At 48.9% G+C, this 19,210-nt stretch overlaps 1 protein-coding gene across 4 annotated transcripts in view; it reads right to left on the reverse strand.

The window, feature by feature from the left end:
• SV2B (synaptic vesicle glycoprotein 2B) overlaps window positions 1-19,210 on the reverse strand; it is a 79,839-nt gene that overhangs the window by 25,646 nt on the left and 34,983 nt on the right. For 2 of the 4 annotated variants that reach the window (XM_064158060.1, XM_064158058.1), the window contains exon 2: window positions 6,101-6,977. In XM_064158060.1, the coding sequence (XP_064014130.1) occupies window positions 6,101-6,611 (511 nt within the window). In that variant the 5' untranslated portion in view covers window positions 6,612-6,977. Of the gene's footprint in view, window positions 1-6,100; window positions 6,981-19,210 lie in introns of all 4 variants that reach the window. The other 2 variants (XM_064158059.1, XM_064158057.1) reach the window with 1 other exon arrangement.

Raw genomic sequence — 19,210 nt, forward strand, 5'->3', positions numbered from 1 at the left:
ACTGAAGAACCCAAACCTGAGGTGGAAGCCTCACCCCTGGATGTTTTTAAGGTCAGGCTAGATGTGGTTCTGGGCAATCTGATCTAGTGGAGGGTGTCTTTGCCCATGGCAGGAGGGTTGGAACTAGATGATCCTTAGGGACCCTTCCAACCCTGACAGTTCTGTGATTCTATGGAAGGGAAGATTATTACTAAAGAGTGATGCTACCCTTTTGCTCTACTCTCCTCAGACCCCACCTGCAGTCCTGGGTGCAGCTCTGGAGCTCCCAACACAAGAAGGACATGGAAGTGTTGGAGCCTGTGCGGAGGAGGCCACCAAGATGCTGAGAGGGCTGCAGCAGCTCTGCTCTGGGGACAGGCTGAGAGAGTTGGGGCTGTGCAGCCTGGAGAAGAGAAGGCTTTGAGGAGACCTTGGAGTGGCCTTCCAGGATCTGAAGGGGACCTACAGGAGGGCTGGGGAGGGACTATTGACAAGGTCTTGTAATGACAGGACGAGGAGGAATGGGTTTGAAGTGGCAGAGGGGAGACTGAAACTGGATATTAGGAAGAAGTTGTTTGCAGTGAGGGTGGTGAGACACTGGCACAGGTTACCCAGGGAGGTTGTGGACCACAGAAGCACAGAATGGGATCAAAGATCTGTGCTCCACAACTTCCCTGGAAGTGTTCAGGACCAGGTTGGATGAGGTCTTGAGCAACCTGTTTCAGTGAGAGGCGGGGGGTCAGAACTGGATGATCTTTGAGGTCCCTTCCAACCTCTTCTCCTACACAACCAGCAACAGAACAAGGGGACACAGTCTCAAGTTGTGTTGGGGGAAGTCTAGGCTGGTTGTTAGGAGGAAGTTCTTCATAGAGAGAGTGATTGGCATTGGAATGGGCTGCCCAGGGAGGTGGTGGAGGCACCGTCCCTGGAGGTGTTGAAGCAAAGCCTGGATGAGGCACTTAGTGCCATGGTTTAGTTGACTGGATAGGGCTGGGGGATGGGTTGGACTGGCTGAGCTTGGAGGTCTCTTCCAACCTGCTTGATTCTATGATTCTAAACCATTCTATGGCTCTAAGATTCTACGAGTAGAAACAGAGAGACTTCATCTGCAGCTGATGGCCTTGCCACTGCAGGACGGATGGCCCCTGTGAAAGGCAGCCTTCCGTTTGCAGAGCTGTGGGGGTGGGTCCTGAGCCAATCTGGCTGCTGAGACAGAGGGATTGTGCACATCCAAGCCAAAGGTGGCTGCGAGAAGCGGGGAGCGCTGTGACGCAGCGCTGGCGAGGCAGGCGCTGCCAGCACCGCGTGGGTGGCTGTTTACGCTGCGCCGGCTTCACAGCCGCCCCACGGGACACGTCCATCACTACAGTATGCATGGCACCATCTGGTTCTCCCCACCCAACCCCTCTGCTAAAGCAAAGTCTTCAACAGAGGAAGCCAAACAAACCCTTTGCTGCTAAACGCGAACCTGCCCGTGCTGGCTCTTGCCAGATGAAGCTCCCCCAGTGCTTGTATGGGGGTGCAGCCATCTCCATATTGGGTGCACATGGAGTGGGATGTGAGGAGGGATTCTTTTCCCTGTGAGGGTGACAGAACACTGGAATAGGCTGCCCAGGGGGGCTGTGGACTCTCCCTCTCTGGAGGTATTCAAAACCCATCTGGATGTGTTCCTGTGTGATCTGGTGTAGGAGATCTTGCACTGGCAGAGTGGGTTAGACTGGATGAGCTTTGGAGATCCCTTCCAGCCCTTGACACTGTGATTCTGTGATCTGCTCTAGGTGATCCTGCTCTGGCATGGGGGTTAGAGTGGATGAGCTTTGGAGTTCCTTTCCAGCCCCTGACATTCTGTGATTCTGTGATCCTGCTCTGGGTGATCCTGCTCTGGCATGGGGGTTAAACTGGATGAACTTTGGAGGTCCCTTCCAGCCCTTGACACTGTGATTCTGTGATCTGTTCTAGGTGATCCTGCTCTGGCATGGGGGTTAGACTGGATGAGCTTTGGAGTTCCTTTCCAGCCCCTGACACTCTGTGATTCTGTGATTCTGTAATTCCCAAATCACAAAACCACTTTTTTTTCCCTCTAACATGTCCCTACCACTCAGGGCACTGATGCCCCCTTGGGCCACAGGAGTGTTTCTGCTCAAGGAATTCACACCTGGCTTTTGGGATGTGGACACGGGCAGATCTCATCAGGGTTTGGATCACAGGATCACACAGGATCACAGGATATTAGGGGTTGGAAGGGACCCAAGGAGATCATTGAGTCCAACGCCCTGCCACAGCAGGACCATACAATCCAGCTCAGGGCACACAGGAACACAGCCAGACAGGCTTTGAAAGGCTCCAGAGAAGGAGACTCCACAACCTCTCTGGGCAGCCTGTGCCAGGGCTCTGGGACCCTTACAGGAAAGAAGTTGTGTTGAGCTGGAGCCTGCTGTGCTGCAGCTTCCACCCATTGCTGCTTGTTCTATCCCAGGGAGCAGTGAGCAGAGCCTGTCCCCCCCTCCTGACCCCCAGACCTCAGAGATTTATAAACATTTATTAAATCCCCTTTCAGTCTTCTCCAGATTAAACAGCCCCAGCTCCTTCAGCCTCTCCCCATCAGGCAGTGCTCCAGTCCCCAAATCATCCCTGCAGCCTCCTGATAGACTCTCTCCATCAGATCCCTGTCCCTCTTGAACTGGGGAGACCAAATCCTAAAGCAGCATTCAAGATGAGATCTCACCAGGACAGAGCAGAGGGGAAGGAGAGCCTCCCTTGATCTGCTGGACACACTCTTCTTAATGACCCCAGGACCCTATTGGCTCCCCTGGCCACAAGGGCACATTGCTGTGCCATGGATGTTCTCCACCAGCACTCCCAGGTTCCTCTCCACAGGGCTGCTCTCCAGCAGATCACCTCCCAGCCGATGTGGCTTTCATGTAAGGGTTCCACAGCTGGGGAGATGCAAAACAGGCAGCCACCAGCCACAGCAGAGCCAGAGAGCCATGGCTGGGCTCGTTTGTGATTATCCAGGGAGGGGAAAAAAAGCCACTGAGCTCTGCAGAGGGGATTAGGATTTACTGTCATATCAGGTGAATCCAGGTCAATGAGAAGCTGAGGCCAGATTTTCTTTCAGCTGATAAGAAAACATCCTCTTCACACCACTAAAAGCAGGGATATTGTTACACATCCTGCTTCACCTGACTGGCACAGCCAAGCATGAATTGCTACATAACTCCATAATTACTAGGAGGATCTTCCCCCCCCCCCCGTTTTTTTCTTATTTAAATCTAATATTGTGAAGCTAAGAGTCTGTAAGATCACATTCCCCTTAAAATACTATCATTAAACCATCAAAAAGAAAAGGGAGCTGTGTGCCTTAAGAAAACAAAACCCAAACCTATTTTGCTCTCAGCACTGATGTGGCTGTTTTGTAGTTATGGCCTTTAAAATGTTCTTGTCTCAGCCTGCTGAGCTGGGAAATGGTGAGGGTTCCTCAGCTTTTTTGGAGGCCCCCTTCAGATGCTGGAAGGCCACAAGAAGGTCACCTGGGAGCCTCCTCTTCTCCAGGCTGCACAGCCCCAACTCTTTCAGTCTGTGCTCACAGCAGAGCTGCTGCAGCCTCTGAGCAACCTCCTGGCCCTTCTCTGGACACACTCCAGCATCTCCACAGCCCTTTTGTAACAGGGAGAGGATGTAAGAGGAGACTGGACAGGGCACTTAGTGCCATGGGTTAGCTAATTAGAAAGGTTAAGTGATGGTTGGACTTGGTGATCCTATAAGTCTCTTCCAACCTGGCTAATTCTCTGTGATTCTGTGATTAATTCATTTTTCACAAAGGATCATCTCACAAACCTCAGATTCGAGAGGCAACCTGAGGCAGATAAATATGCACCAAGGAAGAAAGCATCTTTAACAAATGATCCTCCAAAAATTCCAAGCTAGAGATTGAAGAAATTGTTCTGCAAAAAAACAGGTGCTCAAAAGTTGCCCTTGAAAGTGGGCAGGAAAGGCAGCAAAAAGAGTGCTCCTCTTCTGATTAGCACTTCCAGATGAGCTTGGTTAATGTGCAGGAGAGGCTGGAGCTGGGCTAGGATACAAACCCAAATGTCTCCTTGCTTATTCAGAGCTTATCAGAACACCCTGAACTTTCAGCCATGCAAATATCCAGCTGGAAAAAATCAGAACAAGCTCTCTGGGGAGATTTCTTATTCATTTCTACCTGTGGTTGGGCCAGAAACACTTCAAAGATAGATTTCCTTTGTGACATTTGGAAGTTTTCTGACTCAGGTGCCTGCCAGAGCCTGAGCTCTACAAGAGATAAATATTTATGGGGCCAGAGTTTTAGAGGATCTCCACTTTGATGCAGTCACCAAAATAAATGACCTGCTTTTCAGTAAAGGTCTCATCAATGAGAAGGTAGCCAGCCTGGTGCCCCACAGGGAGCTGGTGAATTCAGAAGTCCCTTTGAAATCAGGATCCAATTGTGAGCAATTTGCTTTTAGACAGCAGCGCTGAGATATTTTGAGCTGGAATCTTTGAGTGGTTTGTGGTGCCAAGAAAAAGGTAGTAAAGTCTTTAAGGCACACACAAAAAGTAAAAGCCTAGCTTACTGTAGAAATAAATGTCCTGAGCCTCAGGTTCAAAGGAAAAAAGAAGAGAAAAGACAAGAGGACTGTGTGAGGATAATTGTCTATTGCCTCTCTCACATGAGAATAGTGCAAACAGAATGGAGCCAAAGGCTGGAGTCCAAAATCATAGAATCATAGAATCAAGAAGGTTGGAAGAGACCTCCAACATCATCCAGCCCAACCTAGCACCCAGCCCTAGACAATCAACCAGCCATGGCACTAAGTGCCTCATCCAGGCTTTGCTTCAACACCTCTGTGGTAAGGGGTTGGACTCGATGATCTGTGAGGTCTCTTCCAACCCTGATGATACTATGATACTATGATACCTCCAGGGATGGTAACTCCACCACCTCCCTGGGCAGCCCATTCCACGGACAAAAACCCTGCATTTACCTTAGCAGCACTTCTGGATCAGAACACATGAACCACAGGCCCTGATGACTCCTCCACAACCCCAGTACATGTCCTTCAAGACACACTCTCCCACTCCTACAGCAGTTCTTCCAAAAGCTGCTTGATTTTCCTTCCAGATGTGCTCTACTGGCTGGCTCTCACTGCAGGCTGTGCTGGATGCTTTGTGATTCCTCAAGATCTGGGAGGCTTTGCTCTCTTTGGCTTAAAAGGTCAAGGCAAAAAACTTGTTCATCCAAAATTTTCTACACAGTCTTGCTCCCAGCAACTAAGCCTTTGTATTTTGACCACAGGGAGATGTCAATGGCTATGCAAAAGGGATTGTGCCAGTAGCAGCTGCCTTTAATCCCCATGCAGCACGTGGCTTGCATCCCACAGACCTAAGAGGAGACCTCCTCTGGCTACTTCTGATCCAGGGCAGATCAGCAAACTGCTCTGACAGGGATGGTTTGCCAGGTGGGACTTTGGGCTAAAGACAAGGGCAACCTGGGCAAAATGGAAACCTTTGGAGAGCAAGGCAGCATCAGGAGACACAAGGCAACAGCCAAGTGATCCAGGCCTAACAAATCCCTGTCTTTTAGAACTGCCACACTGCTATGGCTCTGTGGACTGCTCATCACAATGCCATTTGTCAGGGCAGGGTGATAGGTTGGGCTGGGTGATAGGTTGGACTGGGTGAGGTTGGAGGTCTCTTCCAACCTGGTTGATTCTATGATTTCTAAAAGCATTGAAAGTTGAGTCAGTAGATCTATAAGCACAGAAAGTCAGCCTTAACCTTTCGCTTATTTGTCCTGGAACATTCCCATGAGTTTTACAGTGTGGAGCTGCAGCTGCAGAGTGTGAGCTGCCTCACTCAGATCCAGCCTGCAGCATCCAGTACTTGGGCCACAGCATATTCATCAGGAGCTCTTAGATGTGGTGCAGCCCTGCTGCTTTTGCAAGCCTCTCAAGTCAGATCCACCCAGCTCAGACTATGAATGACATACAGCACCAGAGGAGACACATCAAAAGATCCTGAAGTCAACTGTGCACTAGAAAAAGAGATGTCATGGCTGTTGCCCACTGCATTAGAAGGGCTGTCCACAAGTGACACTTACCTAGCATCCCTTTGTTCGAGCTGGATAAGCACATATCCTTCTCAGCACTGGGAAGAACAAATCCGACCACAAACACCTCCACCCCATCTGCCATCAGTGCCAACCCTAAAACAAAGAAGAGAGTCCACTGGAAGCGTCCATGGCCACACTCCTCAATGATGTTCTCATACTGGTGGGCAAGCTGCTCCTCATCCTCCATCCTCTCTGCCATAAGGTCAGCGCGGTCTCTGTAGTCATCGTCCACAGCAGGAGCTCGCTTCTTCTGCTTCTCCTTAATGTCATCTGGGTGTGGGATCCCTTGGTACTCCCCTTCATAGACCTCATCATCTTCATCGTGGCCTTCTGTAACATCACTCTGAGCGTCCTCTTCATGAGTGGGTTCATCCCCACCACGGTAGTAGCCGTCATTGGGTGTGTACCCTTCATAGTTACCGTCCTGGTACCTGTAGTCATCTTGGTTTGCCTCCCTGCCCCCTTGGTAGAGGTTTGTGTTTCTGTATCCATCATCCATCCTGAATGGAGAGTTCTAAATGCTGTAGATGACTTCCTGTGGCTACTCTAATCTCTGTATTGATTTGTGCAGTTTCTGCTATTGGTTACTTGAGCATCTCCTCTCTCTGCTTCTTTGGAACCACTGGGATGCAGCTTTCCAGGCTCAGGGGGAGAATTACTACAGCAAGATTCTCTTTGACAGTCTCACACAGCTCTTGATAATGCTTCACTTTTCAGCTGTCATTTGTGACTTGCTGGCTTTTTCTGTGCTTTGGGTGGGAAGAGCTGCTGTCTGGTGAACAGCAAGGGAACAGCAAATTGCACAGCCAGGGAGCTAGGAGGATGTGACAGGTTTTTCCTGATGCATCTTGGTGGTGAAGGTCATCTGCTGAGAAAGAGGCAATAATAGCAATGAGATGGCAGGAAGTTTGCAAGCACATATGCAATAAGTTTTAGTGGCCATGGATTTGGATACACATTTTTCCACTGGGGGGGGGAAACCACAAACATTGAGTGTTTGAGGAATGTTTTTTGCATTGCAAAGCCCAAAATCTCTGGGGAAAAAAAAAAAAGGATCATAGAATCAGTCAGGGTTGGAAGGGACCACAAGCATCAGCCAGTTTCAACCCCCCTGCCATACCCAGGGACACCCTACCCTAGAGCAGGCTGCACACAGCCTCAGCCAGCCTGGCCTCAAACACCTTCAGCCATGGGGCCTCAACCACCTCCCTGGGCAACCCCTGCCAGGCTCTCACCACTCTCATGCTCAACAACTTCCTCGTCATGTCCACTCTGACTCTCCCCACCTCCAGCTTTGCTCCATTCCTCCTAGCCCTGTCACTCCCTGACAGCCTAAAAAGTCCCTCCCCAGTTTTTTTTGTAGTTCCCCTTCAGATCCTGGAAGGCCACAATAAGGTCACTCAAAATTACCAACAGGGAAGCTCAAGCAGAGTGTAAAGCAATTTGTGGTCTCAGAAGTCCTGCCTCCTGCATGTGGTCCCAGGGCAGTACTGGGCTGAATTGTTGAAACAGAGCTCTCAGGTTGCTAACCATGTTTCTATCCATCTCCCCAGAGCATGCTCATCCCTGGCTAACATCATAATGACACAAAATATAAGGCTGCCTTTCTTTTTCATCCAGAGCCTTCATTTTATTCAACAGCTTCTTTTCTCTCCTAGTGCCTCTCCATCTGCATGACAGATGTACAGCTAGCACGCAGTGCCTGCCAAAATAGAGTCACCGAATGTCACACCAAGGTTTCTGCCCATATCTAACCATCCATGGAGGATGGCTTTCAGGAGGAGAGGAGAGGAGAGGAGAATGAGAGGAGAGGAGAATGAGGAGGAGAGGAGAGGAGAGGAGAGGAGAGGAGAGGAGAGGAGAGGAGAGGAGAGGAGAGGAGAGGAGAGGAGAGGAGAGGAGAGGAGAGGAGAGGAGAGGAGAGGAGAGGAGAGGAGAGGAGAGGAGAGGAGAGGAGAGGAGAGGAGAGGAGAGGAGAGGAGAGGAGAGGAGAGGAGAGGAGAGGGTTAGGGAAAGGAAAGGAAAGGAAAGGAAAGGAAAGGAAAGGAAAGGAAAGGAAAGGAAAGGAAAGGAAAGGAAAGGAAAGGAAAGGAAAGGAAAGGAAAGGAAAGGAAAGGAAAGGAAAGGAAAGGAAAGGAAAGGAAAGGAAAGGAAAGGAAAGGAAAGGAAAGGAAAGGAAAGGAAAGGAAGAATCACTGCGCTCAAACTGAGAGAAGCCGATTCCCATCTAAACACATTCTTGTCTGGGACACCTGATTTCCATTACTCTTCGAGTGGTTCTCAGCCAGCTGGCTCTGCAGTGCTGACAGGCGTTTGTTACTGCACACAGCTGTAGACAAGGAGCTTGAAAGGAGACTCATGTGGGAAACTGAGTAGAGTCATGCTAGAGGAGCCCGCACAGTCTAGGCGTGCACAAAATGTGGGCTTCAAGCTTTGAGCCACTTGCCTGAAGTGTAAATGAGCTCTGAAATGTCATGGGCAGGCTGATGTCTGGGTTTATGTGGGCATTGTTACCTACACAGTGAGCTGACCTATAGAAGTGTGCACAAAGGCACACACTGTAACTTACAAGGGCTGCCTCTGCACTTGAGGATCATATTTGGCACACAGCATGGACTTAACATGCAGCTGGAATGTCTTCAGAGAGGTAATTCAATAGAAGCACTCTCACAAAGGCTAAGGGCATCACTCCTCCTGCTATAGTGCTGTGATTCTTTGGCAGCCCACATCATGGACTCATAGAATCACAGAATCAACCAGGTTGGAAGAGACCTCTGAGATCACCCAGTCCGACCTAGCACCCAGCCCTGGCCAATCAACCAGACCATGGCACTAAGTGCCCCAGCCAGGCTTTGCTTCAACACCTCCAGGGACAGTGACTCCACCACCTCCCTGGGCAGCCCATTCCAATGCCAATCACTCTCTCTGTGAAGAAATTCCTCCTAACATCCAGCCTAGACCTCCCCTGGCACAACCTGAGACTGTCTCCTCCCAGAGAAGGAAAGAGCAGAGCCTTGAGTCCCCTGCATGGAGTCATGGCCATGCCTTGCCTATGCTGTTCATGGGAGCTGCTTCAAGAGCTTCAAAAATGCTTCCCCTGCATTTCCACTTAGCTACTGATACATTTATGGCTCATGATTATGGCATGGCCTCTGCAGCTCCTGCCAGGGCATCTTCCTTTTCTCTGCCCTCTCTGCCATTTGTCACTGCCATCGTGCTTCCTCTTCCCTTTCTTTGTGCCAAATCACACAATGTATTCTGCATGATGTTAAAAAAGCAGCAGGGCATTTTCAAGGGCTGAAGGAAGACAAATCAATACAGTAAAAAAAGTATTAAACACAATCCCAAAGGTACCCTGATCAGGTTAGAAATATGAGGGGACTACAGAGCAGGTAGCAATAAAGAGAAGTATTTGTATCTGCAGTGAAGTTGTGAATGTGCAGGGGAGTTAATACATCTGACAAGCACTTGAGGGTTCCACAGCTCTTGTTTCAGTGCTGGAGTGTCACCATTAGTGCTTAAAAGAAATGCAAGAGCCCTTCTGAGTCTCAGAACCTCCCAGCCTTGAAGTAACTTTACCATTACACAAAGATTTGTGTCATGACTGAACATGATGTTCTCCAAGGCAGTAAAATTGTAGCTCCACAGAGAGATGTTTGCTTTTGAAAAGCAGAGGAAAGAGCCTTTCCTTGAACAAAGGCAAGAAAACAGAACAATATGTGCTAAGCACCATTAGGCTGTGCTTTGGAAGCCTTTTAAACACCATGTGTTGTGGCAGGTTGGGTTTCAAAGCAACCTCCAGCATCAGAGGAGGAAGCGCAGAGACCTCACCACGTTCATCCTTTTCTGGTTGCTACGGAAGTGGATTGAGAGCTCATCTTAGGAAATGATATAGCAATATGACATAAAATGATATCATAAGGGGCCTGGAACACAAACCCTATGAGGAGAGGCTGAGGGAGCTGGGGTTGTTTAGCCTGGAGAAGAGGAGGCTCAGGGGTGATTTTATTACTGTCTACAACTACCTGAAGGGACATTGTAGCCAGGTGGGGTTGGGCTCTTCTCCCAGGCAATCAGCAATAGAACAAGGGGACACAGTCTCAAGTTGTGCCAGGTCTAGGCTGGATGTTAGGAGGAAGTTGTTGGCAGAGAGAGTGATTGGCATTGGAATGGGCTGCCCAGGGAGGTGGTGGAGTTGCTGTCCCTGGAGGTGTTCAAGAAAAGCCTGGATGAGGCACTTAGTGCCATGATCTGGTTGACTGGATAGGGCTGAGTGCTAGGTTGGGCTGGCTGAGCTTGGAGGTCTCTTCCAACCTGGTTGATTCTATGATTCTATGATTCTATGATAATGACATTAATGAGCAATAACAGAAATTAACAGATCCTGGCTCTCCACAGAGCCTACTCCTGGCCTTACACTTACTTTTTCAAGAGGTAAAAGTATGCTGTTGAAGACCAAGTGCTAGGAAGCAAAGAGCTGTTAAGCTGGAAGCGAGGCTCTTTGCTTCCCAAGATAACAGGACCCAAGAAGATCAGGAAAATTGGAACAGCCTTACTGAAGCATCCATGCTCTCCCACTGGGACACCAAATTGTTATTCATTCTGTGGGATCTCTTACATCTTGGGCAGCCTAGGAAACAATGGCATCTGTATAGTTCTGGAGCCCCCAACACAAGAAGGACATGGAAGTGTGGGAGAGAGTCCAGAGGAGGCCATGAAGATGCTCAGAGGGCTGCAGCAGCTCTGCTATGACAGGCTGAGAGAGTTGTGGCTCTGCAGCCTGGAGATGAGAAGGCTTTGAGGAGACCTTGGAGTAGTCTTTCAGTATCTGAAGGGGCCTACAGGAGGGCTGGGGAGGGACTATTGACAAGGTCTTGTAATGACAGGAAAAGGAGGAATGGGTTTAAAGTGGCAGAGGGGAGACTGAAACTTGATGTTAGGAAGAAGTTGTTTGCAGTGAGGGTGGCGAGACACTGGCACAGGTTGCCCAGGGAGGTTGTGGAGCACAGAAGCACAGAATCTTTTGATCACATTCTGTGCTTCTGTGCTCCACAACCTCCCTGGTGGTGTTCAGGGCCAGGTTGGATGAGGGCTTGAATGACCTGTTCTAGTGGGAAGTGTCTCTGCCTATGGTGGGGGATGGAACTGGCTGATCTTAGAGGTCCTCCCACCCTGAACCATTCTATGACTCTATGAGCTGACACATCTTATAGACCAGTGTCAGACACCTGTGTTTCAGAGACAAGACAGATACTGGGTGCCCACTGGGGATGTAGGTTGGATACTTTCTGGGATCAGGCTAGAAGCACAATGCCCAGGCTTCAATTTTGGGCTCTAGAATGCTTCATGTTGATACCCTACACAAGTTTCCTTTCCTTGCCACACATGCACAGGCTGATTCACTCTAGACCTGATACTTTAACACCCTTTCACTCAAGCTGAGCATCACTCACTCATATTAGCAGCTCCATTTAGCAGTTAGATGTGAAATCATGACTTCTAAAGATTGCAGGCTTGGATTGCTATAATTACCCATCACAGTGATGCATGAGAGCTTGGGACAGATATACATAACACATTCAGTCTATTATGACCTCAGGCCCTTTTAAACTGACAGCTACCACTCTGAGATATGCAAGTGAGGTTTAAACACACAACAAATGTCAGGCTCCATAAGGCAAAGTCTGCTGCAGGGGAAGAAGGTTGAAAGATATCTCATTCCAGCCCCCTGCCATAGAGGAGTTGGAACTAGATGATCTTTGTGGTCCCTTCCAACCTAAACCATTCTCTGATTCTATCCTTCCAATCTAAACCATTCTCTGGTTCTAACTTTACTTAGTCCTGCACCTTGCACACTAATCTAACAACTCTTTAACACACATTATTCATCTTGTAGTTGTTTTGAACTCTTTAGCACTTCAGTCAGCTCAGGTGTTGCATACTTAGCCAGGAATTCAGTCATTTGAGCTCAGCAGTTTAAAAGTCTGGGATATACTCACAATAGAAACTATCTACTCTAGGTAAAGGGACCTTTAAAAAGAGCAGCTTAACACCTGCCTGCCATGCTCAGGTGATGAACTGTGGGCTGAAGGGCTGCAGAGTTGGAGGAAATGTAGAGAAGGGTGAAGTTTTGGTACGTAGATCTAAGAGAAGGGAGTCCAGAGCTTGTCATAGAGCTGAGCCCTAGCAGACAACAGACCTTACAGCACGTTGGTGAGCAGGGCAGTGGGGGAGAGGGGGAGAGGTGAGTTCTTATGCAATACATTGACCCTTGGGGAATGGTGGAGGTTGCTGCTTTGTGGAAACCAGAGCTGAAGGGAACTGTGGGCACACATTTGTATGCAGCAGGAAGAGAGCCAAGGTTGGGAGCTGACATCCAGCTCCTTTTCCTTGCCTTTGCATGTTCAGAAGGGGAAAACTCTCAGAGTCAGCAACTGGAGGGAGAGGTTAGATGACTGCTAAGGGTATGGAGCAGTACAGGAACACTATAAAAATGCTTTCAAGGGATCTTTATCATTCACTAGAATAATCCCTGTAAAAGAGATGGCAGAGCAGTTTAATGTTTTGCCTGAAGGGCAGTTCCTCTAGCACAACTCCCTCACACCCAGAGCTGCTTTCTCCTGTCAGCAATGGGAAGATGCCCAGATCCTACAGTGACCATAAGGACACTCTGCAGTCATAGAGCTGACTGAACAAAAAACCAAAAACAAACAAAAAAAACCATCCTGAGAGGAGATTTTCCCTTGCTGAAAGGAGAAAGGAAATAGCACAGATAGGTTTTTGTGAAGTTCCAATCTCAGTCTCTTAATGAGCATGCAATTAATGGATCCATTTGTACACATGAAGGACCAGACTTTCAACTTGCTTAACAGCTCCCAGCTCCTAGGGGAGCAGTATCCTGGGTTTCAGGCAGGCAGCAATTACACAAATACTGTTAGACAGGTTGAGCTGTGTAGCAATGTCTGATCACTGTGCTGCTGGAAGGAGGTGAAGCATTGCAGTGTGTGGGACACAGCTCTGCGCTGCTGGCTGAGCATCCCTGGGGCTGTCTCTTGGCTTCGTCTCTCTTCTCTGGACACCTTCCAGCACCTCAACATCTCTCTTGAATTGAGGAGCCCACAACTGACACAGTACTCAAGATGTGGCCTGACCAGTGTTGAGTAGAGGTGAAGAAGAACCTCCCTTGTCCTGCTGGCCACACTGTTCCTGATCCAGCCCAGGATGCCATTGGCTCTGCTGCCCACCTGGGCACACTGCTGCCTCATCTTCAGCTACTCTCTACCAGTACCCCCAGGTGCCTTTCTGCCTGGCTGCTCTCAGCCACTCTGAATGTAGTTAATTAGAAGGGTTAGGTGATAGGTTGGACTCAATGAGCTTTGAGGTCTCTACCAACCTGGTTGATTCTATGATTCTATACAAGCAGATATATACAGTTACATGCAAATGAAAATTAACCCTGAAACACAATACCCATCCCAGAAACAATCAAAGTCCCCCAGGAGGGCTCCTGACCCAAGCCCCCTTCCCCCTTTCCCTCCCTTCAGAACTAACCAGGTCAACCCATGTATATCTCACGTGATAAATCTGAAGAGATCTGAGGTGAGATGGCAGAAAAAGATGACAAAGAGGTTAGAGGAAAAAGGGGTTAGGTGGATTAGAGAGTCAAGGGCAGAGGCAGCCACAGAGACCAGAGCACCAGAAGGAAGGCACAGCCTGAAGTGAGAGCTAAGAAGTGTGTGAGAAATGAATACCTTATCTACATTTTGACTAGTTGTGTTTCTCAGCAGAAAACTGAGGGACATAGATCACTGTTGCCTGCTTGCTTGCTTCTCACAGCCAAGGATTTAATTCCTCTCAGTACAAATTAGCCTCAAACCAGCACACAGGTGCATCTTTATGAAGGCAGTCTAAAGAAATATAATATACAAGAAGTAATCTTGCTACTTATGTGACTAAAAGTATCTGACCTCCAATGCAGTGAGATAGAGAAGGGTTTTTTTCTTCCACAGGGCTCTGATTATTCTCTCTCCCCCCTCACTCCCCCCTAACATTAACACTGCTGCTGCAGCCAGCACCCAGAAAGAGAGCTGAGCAGTATCATCACTTTCCTGGACAGATGGCAAGGCTGGGTTCTTGGCAAGGATCCTGCAGAAGGAAAAGCAGCAAGATCTGGAGAAAATATGTATGTGAGTGCAGTCAGGAAAAGGAAATGAGGGGGCTTCTAAAGCAGGGAGGTAGAAATCAAGTGAAAACAGCAGTCAAAGGGCAGGAGCAGCTATCAATGGTCCAAAATGTGCTCAGAACAAAGGAGGAAATGGCCAGAGAAGTCTGGTGGAATCCCTGGCATTACTGACCCACAAAGTGTAGAAAAATAATGACACCTACTGCTTAGTAATACCAGCAGCTCTTGCCTTCATATCTAGGTCTTACAAACCCATCCCAGGCCACCTCTGTTAGAGCTCACCCCTAATCCCTCCTAATTCTTCCTTGATTTCATAGAATCATAGAATGGTTTAGGTTGGAAGAGACCTCAAAGGTCATCTAGTTTCAACCCCTTGCCATAGGCAGGGACACTTCCCACTAGAACAGGTCACTCAAGGCCTCATCCAGCTTGGTCCTGAGCACCTCCAGAGAGGTTGTGGAGCACAGAAGCACAGAATGTGATTGAAGATTCTGTGCTTCTGTGCTCTGCAATCTCCCTGGGCAACCTGTGCCAGTGTCTCACCACCCTCACTGCAAAGAATCCTTTCCTAACATCCAATTTCAATCTCCCCTCTTCCACTTTAAACCATTCCTCCTTGTCCTGTCATTACAAGATCTTGTCAATAGTCCCTCCCCAGACCTCTTGTAGCCCCCTTCAGATACTGGAAGGCCACTCCAAGGTCTCCTGGAAGCCTTCTCTTCTCCAGGCTGCACAGCCCCAACTCTCTCAGCCTGTCCTCACAGTAGAGCTGCTGCAGCCCTCTCAGCATCTTGGTGGCCTCTCTGGACTGGCTCAAACACTTCCATGTGCTGCTTGTGCTGGGGGCTCCAGAACTGCCCCCAGGACTGCAGGTGTGGTGTGAGGAGAGCAGAGCCAAGGGGCAGAATCCCCTCCCTTGCCCTGTGCCCGCACTGCTCTTGCTGCAGCCCAGCACAGGGTTGTGTCTGGGCTGCACTCACACTGCAGGCTCCTGTTGAGCTTTTCCTCACCCCAGACCCCCAGGTCCTGTTCCTCAGGGCTGCTCTCAGCCATTCCCCACCCAGCCTGGAGCTGTGCTTGGGATTGTGCCCACCCAGGTGCAGGACCTTACACTTGGCCTTGTTGAATTTCATGAGGTTTCTGGCAACTCTGTTTCAGTGCCAAAGTAAGAGATAAACAGGGAGGGAAGTCTCACAGCAAGGGACTGAAAGACAATTCTGGAAGAGGTTGGTTGTAGGGAAGAGCACTCAGTGAATAAAGAATAAAAAAAGAGAAAGAAATAAAACTATTGACTGCTGTGCAAGAGTTTGAGACTGGATCTTCACAGAAACCTATCTGCACCATTGTCTTTCTCCTTTCCCAGAGGAAAATTTCCTCTCAGAATATCAAAATAGGTCACACCTCTTGCAGATCTTCAGCAGTCACTTCCCTTCCTCTGCCTTTCCACTAAATGTCCTGGTGGTGCTGAGAAATGAGTCTGTGGGGAATTGCCAGCAGGATGCTTTCAGATGTGAGTGCTGGCTGCTGCGATTTAATCGGCTCAAACCTGGTCCTGTCTGGAAATACAGCCCAGAAGCTTGGGACATGAGCAGATTGTAGTCTGGATGTAGGCCAGATAAGGCATAGGCTCTATTTACAGCACTAGGGAAATAGCTACTTCTGATTCCTCCCCTCCCTCTAGCCTCAAGACTGGGAGCAAAATTTGTCCTTGCAATTAGCATCCAAAATAAACCATGGCTGTGCTAGTTGGAAGCTAGCTAGAATGTTTTGGTGAGAAGAACTAGATTACAGGCTGTGGAAGGAAAACAATGGTGATGGCTACTTCACTCATAGGCTTGCTGAGAGGTACAAGAATCCAAACATAGATAACTCACTCAGCTACTCCTGCTGGGGAGCTCCGAGCTGCATCTCTCTAACCTCTCTGACTAATCCACTTTGCTTCCTAACCCCCTGGCCAAACCTCCATTCTTCCTTGGGACTGGGGTAAGGTTGAGAGGGGTAGGGGGAAGGTGAAGGGGAGGTTGGGAGTCCCTCCTGGGGACTCAGGTTTCTGGGAGGGCTGTTGTGTTTCTGTATTACCTTTTACCTTGTACATTTCTGTATATACTGTAAATATCTGCTTGTGTATTCTGATAAGCTGTAAATATAAAGCTTCATTCAATGTCCAGAGCTGGCTGAGTCTAGTCTGGATGATTTTCACAGTGGGGGGGGGGCGGGGAGGAACGACAACAGGGAACACCCAAACCATCACAGTGGTCATCAAGCATTCCTGAGGGAGGACTACATCCCAGTCCCAGGTTGGGAACCCCTTGCATTTGGAGGTATGTCAGCTCCAGGCATTGTGGAGCAAAAGGAGAAAAGTCTGATAGCAAAGGATTCAGAAACAAAAATGAGACTTTTGCTCTTGCTCAGAAAAATCAAGGGGAATATGTGAGTAGCTGGGAGCTAAAAGAAGCTGCTTTGATGCCAAAGACACCACAATTATGTGTGCAGGCAAAGAAACATAGAATCAATCAAGTTGGAAGAGACCTCCAAGATCATTCAGTCCAACCTATTACCCAGCCCTAGACAATCAACCAGACCATGGCACTAAGTGCCCCAGCCAGGCTTTGTTTGAACACCTCCAGGCACAGTGACTCCATCACCTCCCTGGGCAGCCCATTCCAATGCCAATCACTCTCTCTGACAACAACTTCCTAACAACATCCAGCCTAGACCTGCCCTGGCACAACTTGAGACTGTGTCCCCTTGTTCTGTTGCTGGTTGCCTGGGAAAAGAGCCCAACCCCACCTGGCTACAACCTCCCTTCAGGTAGTTGTAGACAGCAATGACCTCTGCCCTGAGCATCCTCTTCTGCAGGCTGCACACCCCCAGCTCCCTCAGCCTCTCCTCACAGGGCTGTACTCCAGCCTCTCACCAGCTTTGTCAACCTTCTCTGTCCAAGATATAGCTTTCAATTGTAAAGCTATTAGTTAAGAGCTAAAATAGTCAACTGTGGCTGCAAATGCTTACAGGAGGCTAACTGGGGCTTGGACAACAAGAGATTTAAAAATCAGAGTCTGTAGCAGCTCTTACCTTGAAAAGAGTTTGCTTTGAACTCTGGATAAAGAGGTGTCTTTTGTTGGGGCTTCAGAGGAGAGTGCTGCATTAAATGAGAAGGATAAAAACAAGTCTCCCCTGAGACTATTTTTATGGGTTGTTGATAAGAAATTATTAGTTAGATATATAATACAGAGCCAAAAAGGCCTCTCCATGGAGCTTATTAAGCAAGCTACCCTGTTCTGTATTGGTGGCTGTGAGTGAAAAGAAGAGCAAGGTCTTTGAAAGTCAGTGCTTTGAAATCAGCTGGTTCAAAGAACCAGCTCTAAGCACTACAGATGGCATTTAATGACTGCTCCCCTGCAGCACAGGTAGGACAAGGAGGGTAAAATCCCTTTGTTTAGTTTAAAAATCATTGAGTTGCTCTAAGCTGCTGCTGGGCTCTCTGGGCCAGGACTCATTTATTCACTTTTACCATGCTGTAGATTGGAAGAGGACTGGTGCTGATGCAGCCTTGGTATAGTGAGAAATGGAGAGACAACAGAGCTGAAGCAGTTTAGTGTGTTACCAGCAGAGCAGGTGAATTATTTAACAGAGAAAGCATTTCAGTGCAGAATTCTGTCACAGACTCTACTAAGGATGCATTCCTCTGTGACCTGAGCTAGATTGTATGGCCCTGCTCTGGCAGTGGGGTTGGGCCTGTTCAATCTCTTTATTGATGATCTGGACCAGGAGATTGAGTCCAGCATCAGTAAGTTTGCAGATGACACCAAGCTAGCAGCAGGTGTTGATCTGTTGGAGGGTAGGAGAGCCCTGCAGAGGGACCTGGCCAGGCTGGATGGGTGGGCAGAGGCCAATGGGATGAGATTGAACAAGGCCAAGTGCAGGGTTCTGCACTTTGGCCACAACAGCCCCAAACAGACTGGGGCCAGAGTGGCTGAGAGCAGCCAGGCAGAAAAGGACCTGGGGGTGCTGGTAGATCGGAGCTGAAGATGAGGCAGCTTCTTCAGCTGGTGCCCAGGTGGCCAGGAGAGCCAATGGTCAGGGAGTGGAATGAGCTGCCCAGGGAGGTGGTGGAGACACCCAGCCTGGATGTGTTTAAGGGTGGTTTGGCTGTGGTGCTTAGGGCTATGGTTTAAGGTGAATCTTGTAGAGGAAGGTTCTAGGTTGGACTCTGTGATCCTGAGAGGCTTTGCCAGCCTGCATGGTGCTGTGATTCTGTGATTCTCCTTGCATCATCTGATACTAGGGAGAAGAGGCCAACACCCACTTCACTCCAATCTTCTTTCAGGGAGCTGTAGAGAGCAGTGAGGTCTCCCTTCAGCCTCCTTTTCTGCAGATGAAACACCCCCACTTCCCTCAGCTGCTCCTCAGAAGACGTTCTCCAGACCCGAGTAGTTCTGCTGTGCTCTGTTAAACTGCTCTGATTCATTAAGACCCTGGCTAACACCATGATTTTTTTTCATCCTAACCCACCCCAGGCAAACTAGGGGACACTCTTAGGGCTTTCCCTGGAAGCACTGAAATGCCATTGCTGGTGTGGTGGTGACTTAGGCAGCAGAGAGGCTGTGGGCTGAGCTTGACTGGTAATGATCCATGTGTAACATTATGAACTGAGGGATGGAAAGTCCCTTGGATTGTTAAAGGGAGATTACATCCTAGAGCCTGATATTCTGTTGGTGCAGATGCTTTAAAGGTCATCCCGAAGACAGTGTGTGCTGCAGCAAGCTGGCACAGTGAACATGTAGCAGATGAAACAAGGAAGAAGCATCAGCCAAGCAGAATAAACAGCTTTTCTGGAGTCAGGGATGCAGACTAGCAAGTGGGGTGTTAGTGAGAGAGAGAGAGGAATGCTTAACGGTAGGAGTTGGAAAGCA

This window comes from Pogoniulus pusillus, chromosome 17, assembly GCF_015220805.1.
Source record: "Pogoniulus pusillus isolate bPogPus1 chromosome 17, bPogPus1.pri, whole genome shotgun sequence".
Classification (NCBI taxonomy): Eukaryota; Metazoa; Chordata; class Aves; order Piciformes; family Lybiidae; genus Pogoniulus; species Pogoniulus pusillus.